At 37.1% G+C, this 19,813-nt stretch overlaps 1 protein-coding gene across 10 annotated transcripts in view; it reads left to right on the top strand.

Annotated features, from left to right (window-relative positions):
- PLD5 (phospholipase D family member 5) overlaps positions 1–19,813 on the top strand; it is a 164,745-nt gene that overhangs the window by 56,826 nt on the left and 88,106 nt on the right. For 4 of the 10 annotated variants that reach the window (XM_061365751.1, XM_061365760.1, XM_061365752.1 and 1 more), the window contains one exon: positions 9,071–9,207. The exons of 1 other annotated variant lie outside the window; for it this stretch is intronic. In XM_061365751.1, the coding sequence (XP_061221735.1) occupies positions 9,071–9,207 (137 nt within the window). Of the gene's footprint in view, positions 1–9,070; positions 9,215–19,813 lie in introns of those variants that run through there. 5 more of the 10 variants (XM_061365759.1, XM_061365756.1, XM_061365758.1 and 2 more) reach the window with 4 other exon arrangements.

The raw sequence follows: 19,813 nt of genomic DNA, 5'->3' as shown, positions 1-19,813 counted from the left end.
ATATACATATTTGCACAGACATTGCTAGGCGTGCTGTATTTTCTCTTAAAGGGTACTGTGCACATGAAAGTTCATTGTGCGTGCAAAAAAAAATAACTGCCCAACATTTTGCTGATCCCTTCAGCCTGAAATTCCTTGATGTTGCAGTGTTAAATGTGACAGCCAGAGCACAATACAATGAACTGTTCATTCCAGAGGAGAGTTAAGAAACTTGTGGGTCAGAAAAATGGAATTTCTACATAAACAATGTGGAAAAGATGATAGCAATGTAGATTATTTTTTTCTGTTGATTATGAAAACAAGAGTATTGCAGGCTACAGACAGATGCAATATGGCAGGTTGCTTCAGCTTCCTGTTTAGTGTTCACGGATGATTCTGAACTGTAGAGGTTCTGGTATTTCAGTCTAGTTTTCCATTAGAACTTAAGACTATCAACATAAAATTCAAAGTAAGTGTGGAGAAAAGTAGGGCCACTAGAAAAGTAGAGCTTTCTAGCTGCCTGGCCTGCTATGCTGTAGACTCCAGAGTGATACATAAAGGGTGTAAAATTGCAAAGTATGTTTTCTGCAGGCAATCAGACAACCACAGCACCTGCTGATACCTGGACTTGTGGATTGTAGGCCAGTCTTTGTATCATCTGATAGATCCCCCAGCCTGCGGTCCTCCAGTGATTCTAACTGATTTTAAATGTACTGTTCTGCCATGTACAAAATAGCTTGCATCTTGATGCATTAATTTCATTCTATCTCAGAATGATGCCTTATAGGATGCAGTTCTTCATGGGAGATGATGGACCTTTAAACATTTGTTTGCTCAGTGATTGTTCACTGTGTTTCACCTGGTTTCTGAAGAGGGCTGAATTCGGATTTTAGTTATATTTGCGAACTGAAGTGGTTTGTAGAAAGTCTCTTACCTGACATAAAAGATCTAACAAATAAAACTAAGTACTGTATTTGTATATATGTAACATTATTTTTAGCTGCATATTTCTTTTTTGTAGACTTTCAAGTGCTGAGTTTTTACCTTTTTCCTTATATCTTTCTGTATCACATCCTTTTTACCTCTTCTGTCTTTCATAATTTCTTTTTCCATTGTTCTTTCTTACCTTACCGCTTCCTAGCTTTTTTTTTTTTTGTTTTGGTTTTTTTGGGGGGACTTTTTTTTTGTTTTGTTTTGTTTTCTGAAGGTACTCTGTCTTTTCATTATATGGCAAAGTGCTGATCCAAAAAGAAATCGATTATAGCTTTCCATAGCCCAGCAATTTTTACTTGTAAAATTCCTGGAGGAGTAATGAGTATAATGCTAACTGTGATAAGAGTCTTTGCTTAGACGGTCCAGGTTTAAAGATGTGTAAAGAGATATCAGGATATAGAAATATGATTTACTGTGTTTTCTGCTAATGAGTTTTTAATAGTATTCTGAATTTGTTGTTCATGCCAGGTTCAGATTGTTCAATACTTTTCTTGCAGGAGACACTGGATTTGAGTAGACTGTTATTTTTAGTGTACACAAGGGCCTTTTTTTGGCATTGCTGAACTGTAATACTGTCTTATGTTGAAGATTGTCGATACATCATGTTGAGAAGCTAGGGCCCAATTTCACGGAAATGGCACATGAACACTTAAATGTATTCAGGCTTTTCACTCCTACTTTTCTGCCAATTCTGGTCAACAAAATGCATTCGAGGTTAGTTGGTCATGTGCTGGAAACTGTATTTTCTTATACAGCTCATATTCTGACTGTTAATAGCTTTCTGTAATATAACGCTTTGTGTGGAGGCAGCTCAGATAAGTAACCTGTAAAGCCTTGGATTTCTTTCAAAGTAGTTTATTGGTTTTCTATTTATAGTAACATTTCTATCCACGTGTTATATGCCTGATCTGTTGGATCAAATATTTGTCCAGTGGGCAGTGAAACCAATGCAGCTGCTTCACTGTGATGAGGGCCCGCAGCCCCTCTGTATGCCACCATGGCAGTGATTGCTCCCATCCCTGTCTCCAGGAAGCTGCATGGTGCTGAGCTATGTGTGTGCTGGAAGGCAAAACTCTAGATCATCTTTCCCTCTGTAGAGGTACTAATCTTGGTCTTTCTCAGCTAAGTCTATCTGCATACTGGATTTTGTATGTCTGAGATAATTACATTTTTATAAATCTTTCTTTCAAATACAGATTCAAAAGAAACTGGGCAGCTAAGGGCTGCTGGGCAGGCAGTGTGACTTCATATGCCTTGTTTGCTTGGAAGACACCGACATTAAAATTGTTGTTTGGAGATTTAACTGTTAATTCTCTTCTTTCTGTGGGTAACTACAGGACTAAATATTTATTGTTGATTTTTCTCTAAACTGTCTCCATGCAGTCTTGAAAGGTGGACAAAATATGCCAAGTTGAAGTAGAGGCTAAGGATTATTTTTGCAGTACAGGTGTTATACCAGGACGTAGAGAACTAAGTCAACACAACAGTGTGGCACAGAAGATTCATGTTCAGGTTGTACTCTGCTACGATTTGTGGGCTCTTCTGTGGAAAAAGAAAACTATTTAAGAATGTAGAAAATGCATTCTACAGCTCAGATGTGTGGCATATCTAGTCCTGGACCGTATGCCTAATAGTGGCAATAGCATGTCTCCCATCATCCTATTAAGAGGGCACATCCCTGCCTGTTTTCTCTAGCATCTGTTCTGGACATGTTTTCAAAGGCTTTGTGTAATCTCTTTTTAAACCTGCTGCTGTTTGCTTTCGTAGCCTCCTGTGGCAACAAATTCCTGGTGCTCTATATCCACTTAATTAAAAAAGTACTGTGTCTTTTTGAAACTTAACTCCTACAAGTTTCAGTAAACATCCCCTATTTCTGGTATTGTGGTACTTAGTGCCTTCAGTATACCTGATGCTCTTTTGAAGATTTTGTACCTCTTGGTCATAGTTCTTCTCTCCAAACCACTGACTCCTACCCATTTTTGTTCTGTTGTCCTAGAGCACCTGCTCCAACTTTTTAATCATTTTGCTTATCCTTTTTCCTAATGTTTTCTCAGTTCCTCTATCTTTTCTATTGTTTGCTCCTACCTGCTGGTAGCTCTTTTCCTTAATTGAATTTTAAACTGTTTTTCTCAACACACCACCTAAAATGTCAAGAACATTTTGAAAAGTAAAACTGGTGTTCCAGTATGCTTTCAGTTTGTGCTGCTTTGGTTTTAATTGAAAACTTAATACGCATATTTTATTTCTAGTCCATAATTTAGATTATTAATGAAGACATGAACAAAAACAGATACACAGCAGAATCCTCTGAATCTCCTCCTTCCAGTATCTGAAGGGGGCTTACAAGGATGCCAGAGAGGAACTCTTCATCAGGGACTGTAGTGATAGGACAAGGGGGTAATGGGTTCAAATTTAAACAGGAGAAGTTCAAGTTAGATATAAGGAAGAAGTTCTTTACTGTGAGGGTTGTGAGGCACTGGAGCAGGTTGCCTAAAAAAGTGGTAAATGCTCCATGCCTGGCAGTGTTCAAGGCCAGGCTGGACAGAGCCTTGGGCTATGTGGTTTAGTGTGAGGCATCCCTGCCCGTGGCAGGGGGTTGGAACTAGAGGATCTTAAGGTCCTTTCCAATGCTAACCATTTTATGATTCTATAATTTCCTGATTTCTGTTGTTTGTGCAACTTTTTTTCTTAAATATGGGTAACATCTTTGCTTTTCCAGTCTTCTTATACTTCACCCAAGCTCATCCGTTTTCATAGGTAAGGGCTAAAAGTTCTTTGCTAGCCTTAGCCAGTACCATTAGCACCCAAGCATGAAGTTATCTAGGTCCAGCCAATTTGAAAATATTTAACTTATCTCAGCACTATTGGATCAGTTCCTTCCCTTTTTTGTTTAATAGGAATTAAGTATTGATTTATATTAATAATTCTAGCTGGGAGGTTTAAGGATGCAATGAAGATTATTACTGTATATAGATTCCAGATTAATGGAAAACAGTCTTTATAGCGATGTTTTTTCTCTAATAAACACACATAATGATTTAAAGAATCAAGGTTAACCCAAGAATGATTATTAATTCTTGAAGTCCAGTTCCTTGCTTTCTTTGGTGAATGTGCTGTAGCATGACATAAAACCCTAGTTGTAAACAGAATTTTAAAAGATGTTGGACAGGTTGCTAGCGTTGAAGATGAGCACATTTGTTCTCACACTGGTGTGAGATCTGAGATGTGTTGCAGGAAAGAGCAGGCTACTCATGGCAGATGTGAAAACCTGCCTCTTAGAGCCTCTGTGGTTCTGACAGAGGGATGTGAACTCTGTATTAGTATGCTGTATGTATAAGTATTACATCCTGTGTTCTTAAATAGGTATAAGAATAAAGCACTAGTTCATAACCATGACATGTTTTCGTTTTGTGTGCTGTTCTCAGTAGATGCAGCATTGCAATTTCATGGTTCCTGTTTGGGGAGAGAAGGACATTTTTGTACTATATTGAGGGAAAACTAAATTCCTGATTAAATTTAGTGTGTCACTGAGATACCTACTGTTTGTGAAGAAAATGAAAGCTTTATGGACCATTGAAGTGTTCTTAACAGCATTTCAGCAATGCGAGTGCAGTAAAAATGGATGCCTTTTTCTTTCTTGCTCTCATTTTCAATTCTGCTTGGGTATCCCAGACTCTGATGCAACCTTAGCTGACATAGACTATCCTTTTTCTTAATAATAAACAGAAAGGGTCCTTCTGAGATTAAAATCAGGTGTGAATAATACTGCACTGCATTCCCATGGTGCAGCTTTTGTTCTTTTTTCTCGCTATCCTGGGATATAACAGCGTAAAAAATAATCATGCTTTATTTTAGTAAACACATTGTTTTGTTGGCTTTATTTAAATGTAGATATTATGTAAGATAAATGAGGCGGGTGAAAGAAATGAGTTTTGCTCATGAAATGGAAAATGGCAGCATTTTTTATAGTCCTTGTTCCTGCAGAAGTTTCTGTCCCAATCTTCCATAATCTCTGAAGAAATCTTTCTCTCATGTAACAGAATTTCTGGGTTCACAATAGAGAGATCTTGATGCTGTTAAGAGTGAAATCTCAGGTTGTCCTCTGACAGGTGCAGTCAACCTAGTAGATGTTCTGGGCCTAGGCCTCTTAGTATCTCTAATAATCTTCAAATATGTAAGAATCTGCACTAGGAAAGAGTGTTCTTTATTTTCTGTTCTCTATTTTGACCAGGTTGGAAAGGGTATATATTGCAGCATAAGAGACTTAAGTTAGGCATCAATAAGGTATTAACACCAAGGATGGATTGCCTGAAGAGACTGTAGGATCCCTTTCAATGGAAGGCTTTTAAGTACAGGTTAGACAAATACACATTAGAAGTAATACCTGTATAAATTAACCACATATGTGGATAGATGGACTACATAAGCTGGAGATATCCTGTATTCTGTAATTAAGAAAGCTTAAACACACAAAGGATTTTTCAAGCATTTACTGAAGGAAGAAGGAGGATAGCTCTGAGTGATTCCAGTTGTAAAGGGGATATGGAACAGCATAGCACCAAGCAGTCGGACTGCCTGAGCCCACCGATGCAGGAGTCTGAGGAGCAAATATATGAGATTTCTTCTGATCTGTCTATGGCATGAGCTCTTCTACTTTGAATGCTTTCAGAAACCTGCTGTTACTTGCCCATGCACACACACATCACAGAGGTGCACACGTGGATGGCACAGTAGAACAGTGGTATGGTCTATTCTAATCTATTTTAATTAGAAAAAGCCTATTAGAAAATTGCCTGGAGTTTGACGTTAGTGCATGGAAAGTAAGATTTATTACCATTATCAAACAAAAGGCTCAGAAGACTTGTTTGGTGCCAGTAGTTTTATTATTATTATTTATTTTCTAATATAAACATCAGTTTGAATCTAAGCAATATTCAAATACTTATTTGTAATGTCATATATAGATTTAAAAGCAATAGGAAAAAATAACCACTCGGGAGAAGAATTTGATGATGAACTGTAAGTCCTCCTTAGTAATCTGTATGATTTTTTAAAAATAGTCTTTACCTGGCCCCTCAGACCTGTGATTAAAAATGTACATGTAGGAGAATCGCAAACTTGGAGGTTTAGTTTTGATTTATTTAATTTTTTTTTACTATCTTTAGTTCAGAGAAAAAAATGCTATTTTCACCCTTTGATATTGTTCTGGTTTTCTGTGTGTGGATTTAAAAGGCCCCCTACGCTATTTCTAATCATGCTGTTAAGCTGTATGTGAAATAATTAACCTGTTACAACTGTCAAAGACAAATGTGTAATTATAAACGATCTGTGTGAATGAGTGCAGTAAATTAGATTTGTGCAGTTCCGTATTTTAGTGGTGGTATATTAGCAGTGGTCTTACTAGTGGTACTATGTGCCGCTCATAGTGAGAAGCAGTCGGTCAAACTGCAGAGCTTGACAAGCTCTACCTAACAAGGATTTAAACCTTAAACAGATTTCAACTGCAACACAGAAGTCAAGAAACCTTGAATATGTTCTCCAAATTTATATGGAACAGGATTTAAAGCTAGATTAGGGGCTCCATTCAGAATTATGTTGGCCTCCACTTTACATGTTCCTGTAACATAAGCCCCTAGGAATTGCTACCATTGAATTTTCTGGTATAAAAGAAACTTAAGGCATCTGTTGCACCTGCCTTTTTTACTGTTGTTTTGTTGGTTTGTTTTTTTTTTTTTCATCTCCTTGTGATACTCTTTAGATTTTATATAGCTTTTGGCCTTAAATTTTAAGCCAGTTAAAAGGGCTGTAGGGCTGTTTTGTGACTTATGACATGTGTGGTACAGTGAGCTCCTTTTAATGAAACATCTCTTGCTGCCTCCATGTGTGCTGGCCCAGCCTTGAAGGCTACTGTGGTTCCTGCTGGTCCAGTGAATCTGTAGCTCTCCCAACTTGTTCACACAGCAAAGAAGATGGGAGTTATTCACCAGAGCAATGGCATAAAGTAATTTATACTGAGTGGCAGCTAGGATGCTTATTATTGTAATTATCCCCCAAATGTGGACTTGGGACTATTCCCAGTGAGTAGAATGGCTGCAGTTTTCCTGGTGTGGGAGGAAAAAGAATACTAGTGTTGCAAGCCATGCTGGGTCACATCCCCTGCTCTTAGGGACTTGAGAACAAGCCCCAGCTCTGTTTGACCCTCTGGTATGGGAGTAGCTCTGCTGTGTTGCTGCCATGGTGATATGCTCAGTGCTTGGAAGAAGCTGCATCAGTTTCTGCAAATACACTTACAAAACTGTAAAAAAGCTGCATGAGACAACAATCATCTTGGCAAGAGTGATAACCCTTCTGATGAAGAAATGGCTTAAAGCGGTGTCCCAATCTGAATACCTCTTTATCTTTGACACTTAGTTTGCCTTACCAGTAGTATGAGGCAACAAGGCAATGTTTTAACATGTTTCTCTTAAGTTCTATTGTGCATCTGACTGCAGCCTTAGTTCTGGACACCCAAATGCAGTCATTTCTAATTCTTTTCATATGTTGCCATGATTATACCTAGTGTCAGGAAAAAAAGGTCCAAATTTTATTTGTTTCAAAAATAGGCCTTGTAAATGGTTGAAGATGACTTTCCTATGCTGCATTCTTGGAAGATTTTAGGTAATTTATTAGAAAGCACAAACATGAACATATATTTCAAATGTATAAAAGTGTCTATTATGTATTGCATTTAAAATATGCCTCTAACCTAACTACAGCTTATTCTGTGTTACAGTTGGGTAAAAGGATTAATTTCTCACCAAATTTCTGAAGATTTGTTCCTGTTTTTTTGAAGGAGTTGTTTGCTGCGTTTTAGATTTTCATAGACTGAAATAAAGTGCTTATATCTGATTTGTTCTAAAAGGCATGAGCTTGTTTCTTCTGGGATGTGCACTAGTTTGCAAGTTTTGGAAGCCTATTTAAAGAAGTTTTTTATGTATATGGGAAAATGTTCCTATTACTCTGAAACTTATTATATCTTAAACAAAATGTCAGGAGCAATGCAAATACTAAGAAGTTGCTTTTTCAGCTGCAAAGATGACATTGCTTTGTTTCCCTTACACTTTTCCTACTTTCTCACTTACCCATTCCTTCATAAAGCTTTTCTTCTTTACGTGACATTTTAATTACAGGGTGATAATTAAACTTAAGAAAATAACTATGGCAACAGAAGTTAGACTTTAATATTTTTATTTATAGTGTGGTTTTTTGCACACATTATATTTGTTTGAATATTTGGTTTCAGAAAAAAAATATAGTTTCATGCAGCTATGTAAATTACATGCCAGGAGATTGTCTGTAGGAGGTTTCACCTTTATCTGTGGCTTTACATGATTGCATCTGATTTAGTACCAAAGGATTTCATATTGTAGAATAAAATAGTGCTGTGCTGTGTTTTAATATTTAATCTGAGATTATTAAAATGCAGATGATGAGGGCATTGATGCAGAGGGCATTGCCTGTCATACTAAGCAAGTCTCCCATCTTTTCCTTCAATCCCATCTATCATCTGTGAATTATTTTTCTGTATAAGTACTGTAGGGCAAGGACTTGCCAAAGTGTCTCAGTTACTGTGGCAGTCACAGTAACAATGTCAGTTACTTTGTGTAGCAATAAAAAAAAGCCTTTGTTCTTCATTCTGCTTGCAATGACATGTTTTATTTCAGCCAAACACAACAAAACTCTCCAGACTTTTGAGTGCCATCCTAAGTGCGTACTTTACCTGTGAGGCACAATCAGAAAATATGTAGTTAATGTAAGAACCATTATTTTAATGCACAATGCTTTCCTTGTGTTACAAACAGAAAACAGTTTGAATTATGGATCTTATTTGTGACATGAATTATTTAACAGAGCCTGAGAGATTTAAAATACATCTCAAGGTGATACATGAAGGACAATTTTGAGAGTGTTTTCATCCTGAGGTGTGTTTCATGTTGACAGCTATGGCAGTAAGATCTTCAAAGAATTTTAGATCTTATGTAAAAGATTTAGAGTCTCAGGTCATTGACTGGAATGTGCTCACACCATTAAAACTTGTTTTAATCTTAATCTTTTTCAGTCCCAGCAAAGATGCATTGTGATCTTTGCACTGGTATGCTGCTTTGCAATTCTGGTTGCACTCATATTTTCGGCAGTGGATATTATGGGAGAAGATGAGGATGGACTCTCAGAAAAGAACTGTCAAAATAACTGTCGGTAAGAGGTAACAAACAAAACTTCTCTTTTGGGGTGGATAAGAACATATGTGTGTTATAATGGCATATAGTAATTACCATAGTCCTGTAATTGGCAAGAGTAAGCAAAAGGAAGAAATAGTTTCTCATTTTGGATTTCTGGCTTTAGAGATAGGTTTGACAAAATAGAGCATGCTTTTTGAAGTTATTTTTGGTGGTGTGTTTTGAGCAAGACCCTTGTGTTAGTACAATTATTTTGTAAGCCTGGGTCAAAGCCCATTAAACTTCAGTAAATGAGTACTGAGGTGAGTTGTGTAGTTCCCTATTCTGTCATGTCTGTCTTTCATTAAGAGCTGCTTTCTTTTTTCTTCAAGAAGGTCACTGACCTCTGTTGACCTTAGGCTAATGTTCCTTTTATATAGGGGGACCTTTTACATATTCCTGTTTTTTGTACTCCCCTAAGAGACACAATTGCTTGCCTAGAAACTGTGAAGAAAATTAGTAATATGGTCAGAAAGACTGGAGCATTGGCTATTTTGGGCTCAGATTTGCCTCTGACACCTCCACAGCTGTGTATATCTTTTAACTTTAGATTTCAGTAGATGATGAGATTTTGGGAACCTTTCATTTCCAGACTCTGAAGTTCATTTTGCTGCTCCTCATTATCAGGTTCCTTCATGAATCTGTTCATCAGTGATGACCAATGCTTTTCCTGCATGCTGTTGTCCAAAGTCACCTTCTGTCCACCAGTAAAGCTGATTTAAGAAAATTTGCAGGTTTCATTCACAAGTGGATTGCTTTTGGTTTGTGGGATTTTTTTGTTTTGTTTTGTTTTCTTTTTTATCCCCAAGGGTTTTCCTTGTATATAGAGCACCGTCTCTGATTCATTTTGAGGGAAAAACTAGGCATCCTTAAATAACTTCTCAGAAACCCATTCTAATCTAATCAGGGAATTGCTGGAGTTGGAAGGGGCTACAGTTTTGGGCATCCTCCAGTCCATGAGCATGTTCAGAGCAGGATTAGCTACAGAAGCTTGCTTGAGGATGTGCAATATTGGGCTTTGTGTAGCTCCAAGTATGGACTCCATAGCCTTCCTGGGCCACCTGTTCCATTGTTGGTTCAGAGTCAACCAAGCTACCAATGGCTGGGTATGTAGTGTTTTGGACACAATTTATATGTATTTTTTAAAATAATCTAATGAAATATTAATGTTTCTTTGAAATAAGGAGAGCGGTCTTCTTATTTCTGCTATTCCTTGTTGATTTTGTATAAAAACTTTTCGGAGACATTGCCATTTTATGTTGCCTTGTCACAGTGCAGTCAGCAGCAGTTCACAATCCAGCAAATTAATTGGATTATGGTTTTGCAGTAATATTGGAGTTTTTGCAGTATTTTTTACATGCTGCTGCCTTTTTTTTTTTATTTTTTTATTTTTTTAATTTGAGAGGGTTGATTCTTTAACTCTGTAGCTCCTTTCAAACAGGTTGCCTGCAGCATCGGGTAGCTTTGCCCTAAAGCCAGCTATCCCGGCACTGTTTTTTGTTTTTCCTCAACGTTGTTTTGCATTTGTAAAATGTCTTGGCCCTAATCTGTTCACTCTTTTGTATGCCTACAGTTCTGGGCAGCCTTCTGGTATCTTGTCTGCATTTCCTACGTTTTTTTCAGCTAGCCTGCCTCTCCGCATCAGGGCCTTAGGTAATCTTCACTGTGAGTTGTTGCCTTCCAAAATTTTTGAAGATACTGCATGTATCACCTTTACACCCACTATCTCCGTGTGTGAATCTTTGACAGAACTAGGTCAGATGAGGGGAGATAAGTTTTTCTGTGCATTGGCTTCTGAGTGCTGCACGCAACTTCAGCACATGCAGCAACTACTGCACCATGTTTTCCTCTTAGTTGTATCGACTGATGGCTCCCTTTTTGTTCTCTTTGCCTACACAGGCCTAGTCAATGAAGAACTTAGGCTTCTTTACTTTGTATTCGTCAAATGGTAAAAAATTTCAGAGTGGGGGCAATGTACAGTGCTATGGAAAACCAAGATACTATTTTATCCAACCATAAGAGATTGTCTATTTGTATGGGTTACACACATTTGCCTTTCCAAAGACTACTCACCTTTGCTTAGCTTTTTCTTCATTGGCGTGTGTCACTCTTGTCTCTCCTGTCTGTTATGAGAGCCTGGGAGTAAATCCAGCTTTAAAAGTAGGAGTCAGTTAAATTGGTCTGCACTTAACAGTGATAAAAGTGATCTCAGACCTCAGCTCTATTTTAAGGTGCCTTTCACAGAGTGATTCAAGTCCATGATCTAGCCACTAATGCCTGAACCAGAAGGTTCATCAATGCTCTGTGTATAAACTGCCTAAACCTTTTCTAATAACAGTATTCAACTGCTGGCAGCTGCTACCTGCGAACATTGAATCCTCTGTGTGATGAGGGCTCCTTTATGTGTTTAATATATTGCAGACTTAACTGAAGTGCTGCAAGGTCAGTTTCTGCCTGTGGTATATATTTAGTACTTGGGGTAAGCAATTCTAATATGTAAGACAAGAATAATTGAATACTTATATTTCTGCTGTGTGAGTACTTTCACTGAAATTCAGGAACAGGCACTTAGGTTTGGAGGATATGGTAAGACAGAACAGTAATAGATGGTCGTACTTTGGTTTTGTTATATGAATTGATTGTCAAATAAAACTTTATGATACGTGAATCCTTTTTTAATCAATCAAATTTGTGAAGAAGCTTGATGGGAAGGGAAACTATTGATTAGAGAAAAACTTCACTGATGATTTGTTAAAGACTTTTGTCTTCTGAAAATCAATTTAATTTCTGTCTTTTTATTTTAAAGGAAAATATGTCTGAAATAGATCTGTAGTCTTTGGCTATAAATTTTTGGAGCTTGTGCCAAAAAATAGCAAGTGAGAATTTTCTTAAAGGAGGAGAGAGAGAGAGAGAAAGTAAAAGGAAGATACTGTTAGAAGTCTAGAGGTTTTTGTAGCCTGAGAGAGGAATCGCTGAGGTATGTTTTCCAGTGAAGCCTATGTCTTTTTTTGCTGTGATTGTACTGTTGTTCGTGGATACAAATGCAGTCTTTCTGATCTGCTTCTGGTAGTTCAACATGATGTTCCTATTCTGTTAATCATTCCTTAACTCTTATTACATAAGGAATACTTACTGCATATGTTGCCCGAAAGACCTTACTCTTTACTGATGTATTTTATTTCTCTCGGGGGCTTTGTACCAAAAACAAGTGATGGAAGTGGAAAAGCAGCCTGTTTCGCATGTCTTCTTTGATTGTTGACACCCATCTAAAAAGTTGCATAGGAAATAGCACTTTTTAAAGAAATGAAACTGTTTGAAAGAAAAGTTGTGATTTGTAATCTTTAAGCTGCTTGCTGAAATAATCAGTTAGTGGTTGAGAGCTGACATGTATCTGCCTTACAGGTCATTTGTGACTATCACAATGTGAAGCCATATTGCTGGAGGCTGCAAACCATTTCCCATTTTATTTGTTAGACAGAGGAACTTGATATTCAATAACACTGAGTAGAATATTCAAGAGGAACTTGAATATGTGAAATGTAAATAATAAATGTCTTTTTTTTTTATTTGAAATGTAGATACAGAAACTTAATTTTTTTAGCCTCCTTTACATGTTGTAATCCAAAAAATACAAATAGGAAATGTAATATCATTTACATCCCTATCCTAATAATTGAGGGCAAATATTAGGACAAATAAATATTCTTGTCAGATTAACTACCAGGCATCTCTGGAAAAATTACTGTATCTTCTACTGATACATACATTGCAATGCAAATAAAGATGAGGGAAGATCTGTAGAATTTATCAGGCACAGAAATTCTGGCTTCAGAATTGCAGTCGGAATCTGAATTCTACTGACTAGGGAACTGTATTGGTTTAGATGCAATAATGTTATTTGTACTTATTTACACTGTCACATATAACTTTCAAACTAAGATCTTATATGTGAAGAGACTGGTTGACTGAAAGTAGACTTCTTAATTTATTTTTTTATGACTGGACCAGGTCTGCTGAGAGGCAGCATTTCATTTCAGAGGGTGCTGCACATTCTTGGCTTCCTTCCACAAAATTTGATTTCAGAATTATGGACTTAAAAAATACAAATGTTTTTGACTCTTCCTATTGAAAGGAGTGTCAACCAATTGACATTTAAAGAATAAAAAAAGCAGAAATGACTGTGAAAAGCTTTTGCACTTCGTGTTTGGTTGGGATACAAATAATTCTCTTGAGACATCCACATTAATGTTGTTAGGCAGTCCTGATGAATGAGACTGCTTAAGAGGGTATGCTTAGCAGTCTGGGAATTTTGCCTGTCTTGCTGTGGGTCCATTAGATGCTGCAGCTATAAAATTAGATTATTATAATTTGGAAATAGTACTTTTTAATGGCTGATCTGTTGTGAATAAATCTTGGCCTCTGGTATAACGTCAGTCAAGGCTTACTTGGCATTGTTGAAACTGGCTGGTAAACTAAAAATAACAGTCTGGGAAACAGAAGAAATTACAACTAGTAAGAGATGGTCTTTGTTACCCAAAGTGTTTGCATCGAGGTTCAGCATGCCTCTGCTGCTTGTTCCTACTGATAGTCATCCTAGGGCCCTACAGAGCTTGCATATGCCCTTAATTATCTTCATCTCACTGGCTTTTGCAGTATGAATCAAAGCAGTAGTAGCAGGTGGCATAGCTCCTGCCTCTAGCTATGGATTTGGTAAGGTGGGAAAGGAAGCAATGGTAGCTGCTTTCCACACTTCCCATGTCAGGGTGTACAAAAACTGTTGTCATAATGATTTTTTTTTTCTTTTTTCCTTTTTCTAGTGATAATGGGAGTATTTTCTTGGAGTGTGTGTGTGTGCGTGTGTGTGTGTTCAAGAAGGATTCTGTCTTGCATTCTGCTCCAGTGACACAGTTTTGATATTTTGATCATTTCTCTTGTTCTCAGAGTAATACAGAATGAAGGCATTTGTCCTTTTCTGTTTGGTCTTGTGTTGAAGGAATTTGTTTATCTGCATAATATGAATAGCAAAGCTACTTATTTGTGATTGTAGGGAGGTTTTCACCAATTCTGCCCTATAGCAAGTAGGTGGTGATACTTGGGCAGTGTTTGTGTTTGCTTCGGAAATTGTTCAGATTGTTTTGGTTAAGGCTTTTTCTCCTCTATAATTTTGGTATCCTGCAGAGGAGCTGAATCTTCCTGTTGAAATGACGAACTTAGATTTCAACAGTACTTTGCAGCATTAAGTTCTAGAGAGTAGATCTAGTTGTAAACAGTAATTAGTTATTTTGATCAGTTATTATGTGTTGCAGGCACTGCTTTCAATTTCATTAGAAGTTTCTTTATTCTTGGTTTGTGAGAGAGGGCACACAATTGGAGTCCACAACAGACTATTTTTTTATCTATTGCTTTATAAATTGTTCCTTCAACTCCTCTCTGCTATTTCACCAAGTAAGGTTTTGCAGCACTGTGAAGTAAGCGTACTGCAGCACATGTTCAGTGTTGTTTTACCTTGGAAGTTCTTTGCCCCTGGCTGATTGTGGGGGAGATGTTCTCTGTGCTGCATGAGTTCCAAACATAGCAAGATTTATATTGATGGATTTCTATTTAATAAACAAACTCTGACAGGCATAATAATGAAAAAGCTAAACAGAACAAGATGCTCAGATTTGAAAACAAGCCTGTTAAAGAGCAACAGAAGATTTCTATTTACAACACACTTATAATACTTGGTATAAAAATGCCTTCTGTCAACGTGATGGGTAAAGGGATTGGGGGCACCCTCAGTAAGTTTGCAGATAGCACAAGCTGGGTGGGAGCGTTTATCTGCTTGAGGGTAGGGATGTTCTACAGAGGGATCTGAACATGCTTGTCCTTTTTGAACCTCTTCTGTATGGTGTCTCATGTGGTCTTCCTATGTCCACATCTCTCTATTTAGTCAGAGCATCACTGTCTGTGAGTAGCCCTTTAGATAAGTAGTACTCTTGTGTGTTGAGCAGATGAGCCTCTCTATTTATGATCTCTGTTAATCAGAAAAGCATGAGTTTGCTTCCTTTATTCAACTTACCCACACCCAGTTGTCCTGACCAAGATTTAAAAATGCATTGGAGGACTTAGTCCATTTTATTATCATTACTGTTTTTCATGTTACATTTTAGGGTTTTTCCATAATGAATTTGTTTCCTGTCAACCTGAATGAAAAACAGAAAAATAATGCACAAATACCAGCCCTGGTACATGTTAGATACAATTCTTTATCTGTCAATTATTCCCTACTTAATGACCAGTCCTTTCCAAATAAGGCTATTACAAAATTATCATAAAGCTTAAAGTGAGTTTTCATGACAGACAACATCATAATTTGGTACTTTTAAATCTTGTTTCTTCACATACTAAGTGTTGAAATGGCTCTTCTAAGAGCCATCAGTGATTTTCATACCTTCTGATATGAGGGGGAGGATTCATCTTGCCTCAGACTAAACTTTTGACGGATATTTAATGGCACATTAAAAATGCTGGCTTTGACTTTTTACTGTTTTTCTAGATCAACATGTAACTCTCAGAATAAATATGTTTTATTCATACATATGACCACAGATGATAATCTGGTATCTTTTGGATGTTGTCAGGTATATAGCTAATTGATCTTCATCAATCTCCAAAAGTATTTCTCTAAAAAAACCTCTTGGGAAAATCAGGTTTTAGTTTCTTTGTTATCATTTATGAAATGCCACCTAAAGTCAGATGGACTTGAATCGGTCTCTAAAATAATGAATTTTAGAGCTCAGCTTCTATTGGCTAAGTATTGGGAAAAAAAAATGCAGTTTTATGAATAGCTTAGCAAAATACACGTATGTGTAAGCTTTATAACTGAACATAAAACCTTAAAGGAAGAATGAATATGCCACCAGCATGAGGTTAGAACAAAAATCTGTAGTCCTTTTTCCACCCAGTTTTGTGTCACTTATAGCATCTTGGCAGTGCATGTTTTGCAGTTCATTACAGGTGCTGGTGGAGAGTAGGCAGACTTACGGTGCAATAAAAGTGCTAGAGGATGCTATGGGTGATGTATTTGGGGCAATGAAGGCTGAAGTACTGGACTAGAAGTGTCTTCTCAAGCATTCGGACATTGCTATTGGGACAGTATGGTGTGTTTTACAGTTGTGTGCGAACTACCATCAAGATATCCTAAACACCTTCCAATCTGGGGCAAAGACACAATGCCACAACCTGGAGCGAGTTCATCACTGTAGTAACTTTGGGAAATGATATGCGAAAGCAGTAGAGATGTAACCTTTGTATAACATTAGGCAAACTGTTCCTTTTCCTAGTGACTCATCTGTTTGCATGTGAACAGAGTTGTTCAGGACTGACTAGAAAGGAGAACACAGTGAGGTGCTCAAAGCTGCTCTTGAGAGAAGTCACACAAATGTCTGTGTTTTTGTCAGAGGTACTGTGCTGGGCATGTTTATGTGGTAGTGTTCCAGCTGGAAATGTACTTCTAATCCTTCAAGATATTTTGATGTTTTCAGGGCTTTTTTGAGAGTCAGGATGTTGCTATTGAAATACATTCCATGGAGTTTTCTGTACAGAGTAATTATCAATTGCTAATTCCTTTTTTTTTTTTTTTCTAAAATGTGAAAGGATGGGGGCTTTCATGTTTTATTTTGTTAGGGTTTTGTTTGTTTGCTTTTTAGTTTTGCTTGGTTTGAGTTTTTTTAATTTAAATCTGAGTGCATCAGTCTAAAACGTTCTTTTAGTAGAAATACAAATGCTACTTTATCAAGCTACATAGCTTGTGCCCATTTCCCTTGTCTTCCTCTCCTTGAGTTTTAATTTGGATGCAACTTTAATCAAATACAATTCTACATGGACTAAAATTAATTACCCTTAAAAAGCAACCAACCAAACAAAACCCAACAAAATCCAGAAATACAAACAGATACCTAAAAGCAACAGACAATAGTCAAACCTATTTAGTGCTCCCAAGGTGTCATGGAACATATCCATACAATCTTGCCTCTGTAATTTGAGTGCTGCCAATGCCCTTTGGGAACGGATACTTCGAGTTGGTTTTTTTTTCATCTGTGGATTTTTATTACCGTTCCTACCTTGACTATATCTGCTGAATTTGCAGTGCTGATTTCAAATTGTTGCTGACTAAAGGTTTTGAATTTCCCTTCACTGTTTTACAAAGTGGTTTTGTTTGTTCTTGTGGGGCAGGAAGGGCACTAATTAAGCTTAAGGGATTTTTGCATCGTATAAATGTCAACGTCATAGGATATCTTTTTGTTCCTATTCTGCAGAAAAGTTCTTACGTAGAAGAATATCAGTAAATTATTTCAAACACTATAAGAACTTATTTATTTATGAGGAAAAATATTTTGATTCTTGACTGGTTTCTCCAACTGTGAGCTAACACATGTATCCATCCCAAGTCATACCAAGATAACCAGGGCTCTTTAGAAAGTTGCATAGGCCAAGAGAAAAGAAGGTAACAATCATATTCCCACTTACTGTGTATTGATGCATGATTATTTAGTCTAAGTTAATGTTGCTATATTTGCAGTTACAATGTGTTAATACCAGATTGCGTAGAAGGAAATAAAAAGACAACATATATTTTGTCATTAAAATAAAAAGGTCAAAATGTCACTGTAATATGTATTTGTGATATTCATGCCCTGTCAAAAGGTTTTGTATGAATTTGCATTGTCACAAGCTGAATGTAGAAATAAAATAAAAGCATCTCACCGACTAATTAGTGTAAATGACAGTGGCTGTTTATACAGTATTTGTTGATCTTTTGAGAGACTCTGTGAAGTTGATAGATTAGAATCTATGCTGTGTTTTACAGAGGGGTGAGTAGTGAATGGGCTGCTGCTCAAAAGTGCTGAATAGAAATAATCCAGCTGATGAGGGGCTTGTGTGGTTGCTGTGCACCTTTGTACAGCACTTTAAGTACCTCAGACGTTAAATTTTAGATATTTAAAAGTTAAGATAATGGTATTTACCCAAGACTTAAATGTGGTGCAAACAAAGGAAAGAGGCTGAGATTCTTTCCAGTGGCTAAACTGAGTCAGCGTTTACAATGTTATGTTGGAAAGTCTGAACTCCTGCTTACTGAGTGATGGATATTCAGGGTGTTCATTGCAGTACACATACCATAAAACATAAGAGGAGAAAAAAAAAAAAGGCAGATTTAAATTTAAAAATACAGTGTTAACCCCAAGAACAGCAGCTGGATTTCCTTATGCATGACAGGGGCAAAAATGGCTTCACCTAGGAAGGTCAGCATTGTCTGAGTTGCGTGCGCCTTATAGTACTTATCTCTGTTAGAAAGCAAATTGCTTGCCACAGAATGGGGTGCAGAGCTTCTCCAGCTGCAATTTAGGAAATATTGCTTAAACAGACTGTCAGGAAACAGGCACTCGATATGGGCAAACATTGTCCTAACAGCATTTGTAGATTATGAATTTTGAAAACATTAGCTCAGAAGTAAAAATGTGTAAACAAATAGGATGTTAAGAAACAAAATCAGTTGGAATTCTTAAAAAAAATGTTTCTCTTCTGATGGTGTCCTTGTCCTTTCATGTCTAGAGATTAAGCATGAGCTTTTGAAATACATAGACAAGGCAATTGTGTGGGGTTTTCGATAAGCGTATCTTATAGATCTTCAATTACAGTATGGCAGTGAACAGAGAGAACCAAATGATGTAGTGCCTCTTGGTTAATAGTATATATGACACTCTAGATAATAAACAGCCATCCCAGATAAATTCCTTATTCTAAGTTCAACAGAATGGGATCACACTGTTTCTTTTTTTCACTAGGGGTTTTGTAATATGTACCTCATCTTTCTTCATTTCAATTCACTTCAGATCCTCAGGATCCTCCTCTTTTCATACTTTACCGTTCACTGTTGCATCTAGATATCTACAATGTGATAACGTGAGCTACAGATCTGCTCTTTACAAGGATGAGGTTTTAATTTTTAAGGCACTGAGTGTGATGTGACACCTAGATGGTAGGAAAAGGGCAGAGGCAGTGTGGCTGTGTTGCATGGACAAGACACTGGGAGGCACTAACGGGTGGAATACCATTCCCATTAACTCCAAACCAGGACAGATTTCAAGAAGTTCCAGTGTGAGTGTGAACATTTTGAATAATTAATGGTGGTGCGTTAAATTGTTAATCTGCAGTCTCTTACATGAAGTAGTTCCTATTACTGCTCATGTGGACATAGTTTTCTCTTGGCTTACACTCTGAAACAATTTTGTCATGCAGTAAAGATGTCTCCTCATTACTTTATTTTTACAGCTTTTTAAATTTTCTTTTCTTCCCCTTGACAGACACCTGTAGCTTATTTTCCTTCTCTCTTTCTTTACCTTGTCATTTAATTTTGGCTTTGTGAGGTTCTCACAGTGTGTTTGTGTTTCCCTTGGGCTTTTCCTTAGAGGTCTTTTTGTGGGCTTCCCCTCTACCCTGGTGGTTTAGAAAGTGGCACAAATGCCATTCCTTGGAACGTTTTCAAAATCCATCTTACATGCATGCATGTTCCCAGCTTAGATGAACTATATTGAGTCTATATT

The sequence above is a fragment of the Neopsephotus bourkii genome, unplaced genomic scaffold (assembly GCF_033783945.1).
Source record: "Neopsephotus bourkii isolate Nb327-2 ecotype Australia unplaced genomic scaffold, CSIRO-AGI_Nbou_v1 NB_1292, whole genome shotgun sequence".
Classification (NCBI taxonomy): domain Eukaryota; kingdom Metazoa; phylum Chordata; class Aves; order Psittaciformes; family Psittacidae; genus Neopsephotus; species Neopsephotus bourkii.
The sequence above is the reverse complement of the archived record's forward strand: the minus strand, read 5'-3'. Positions and strand labels throughout refer to the sequence as shown.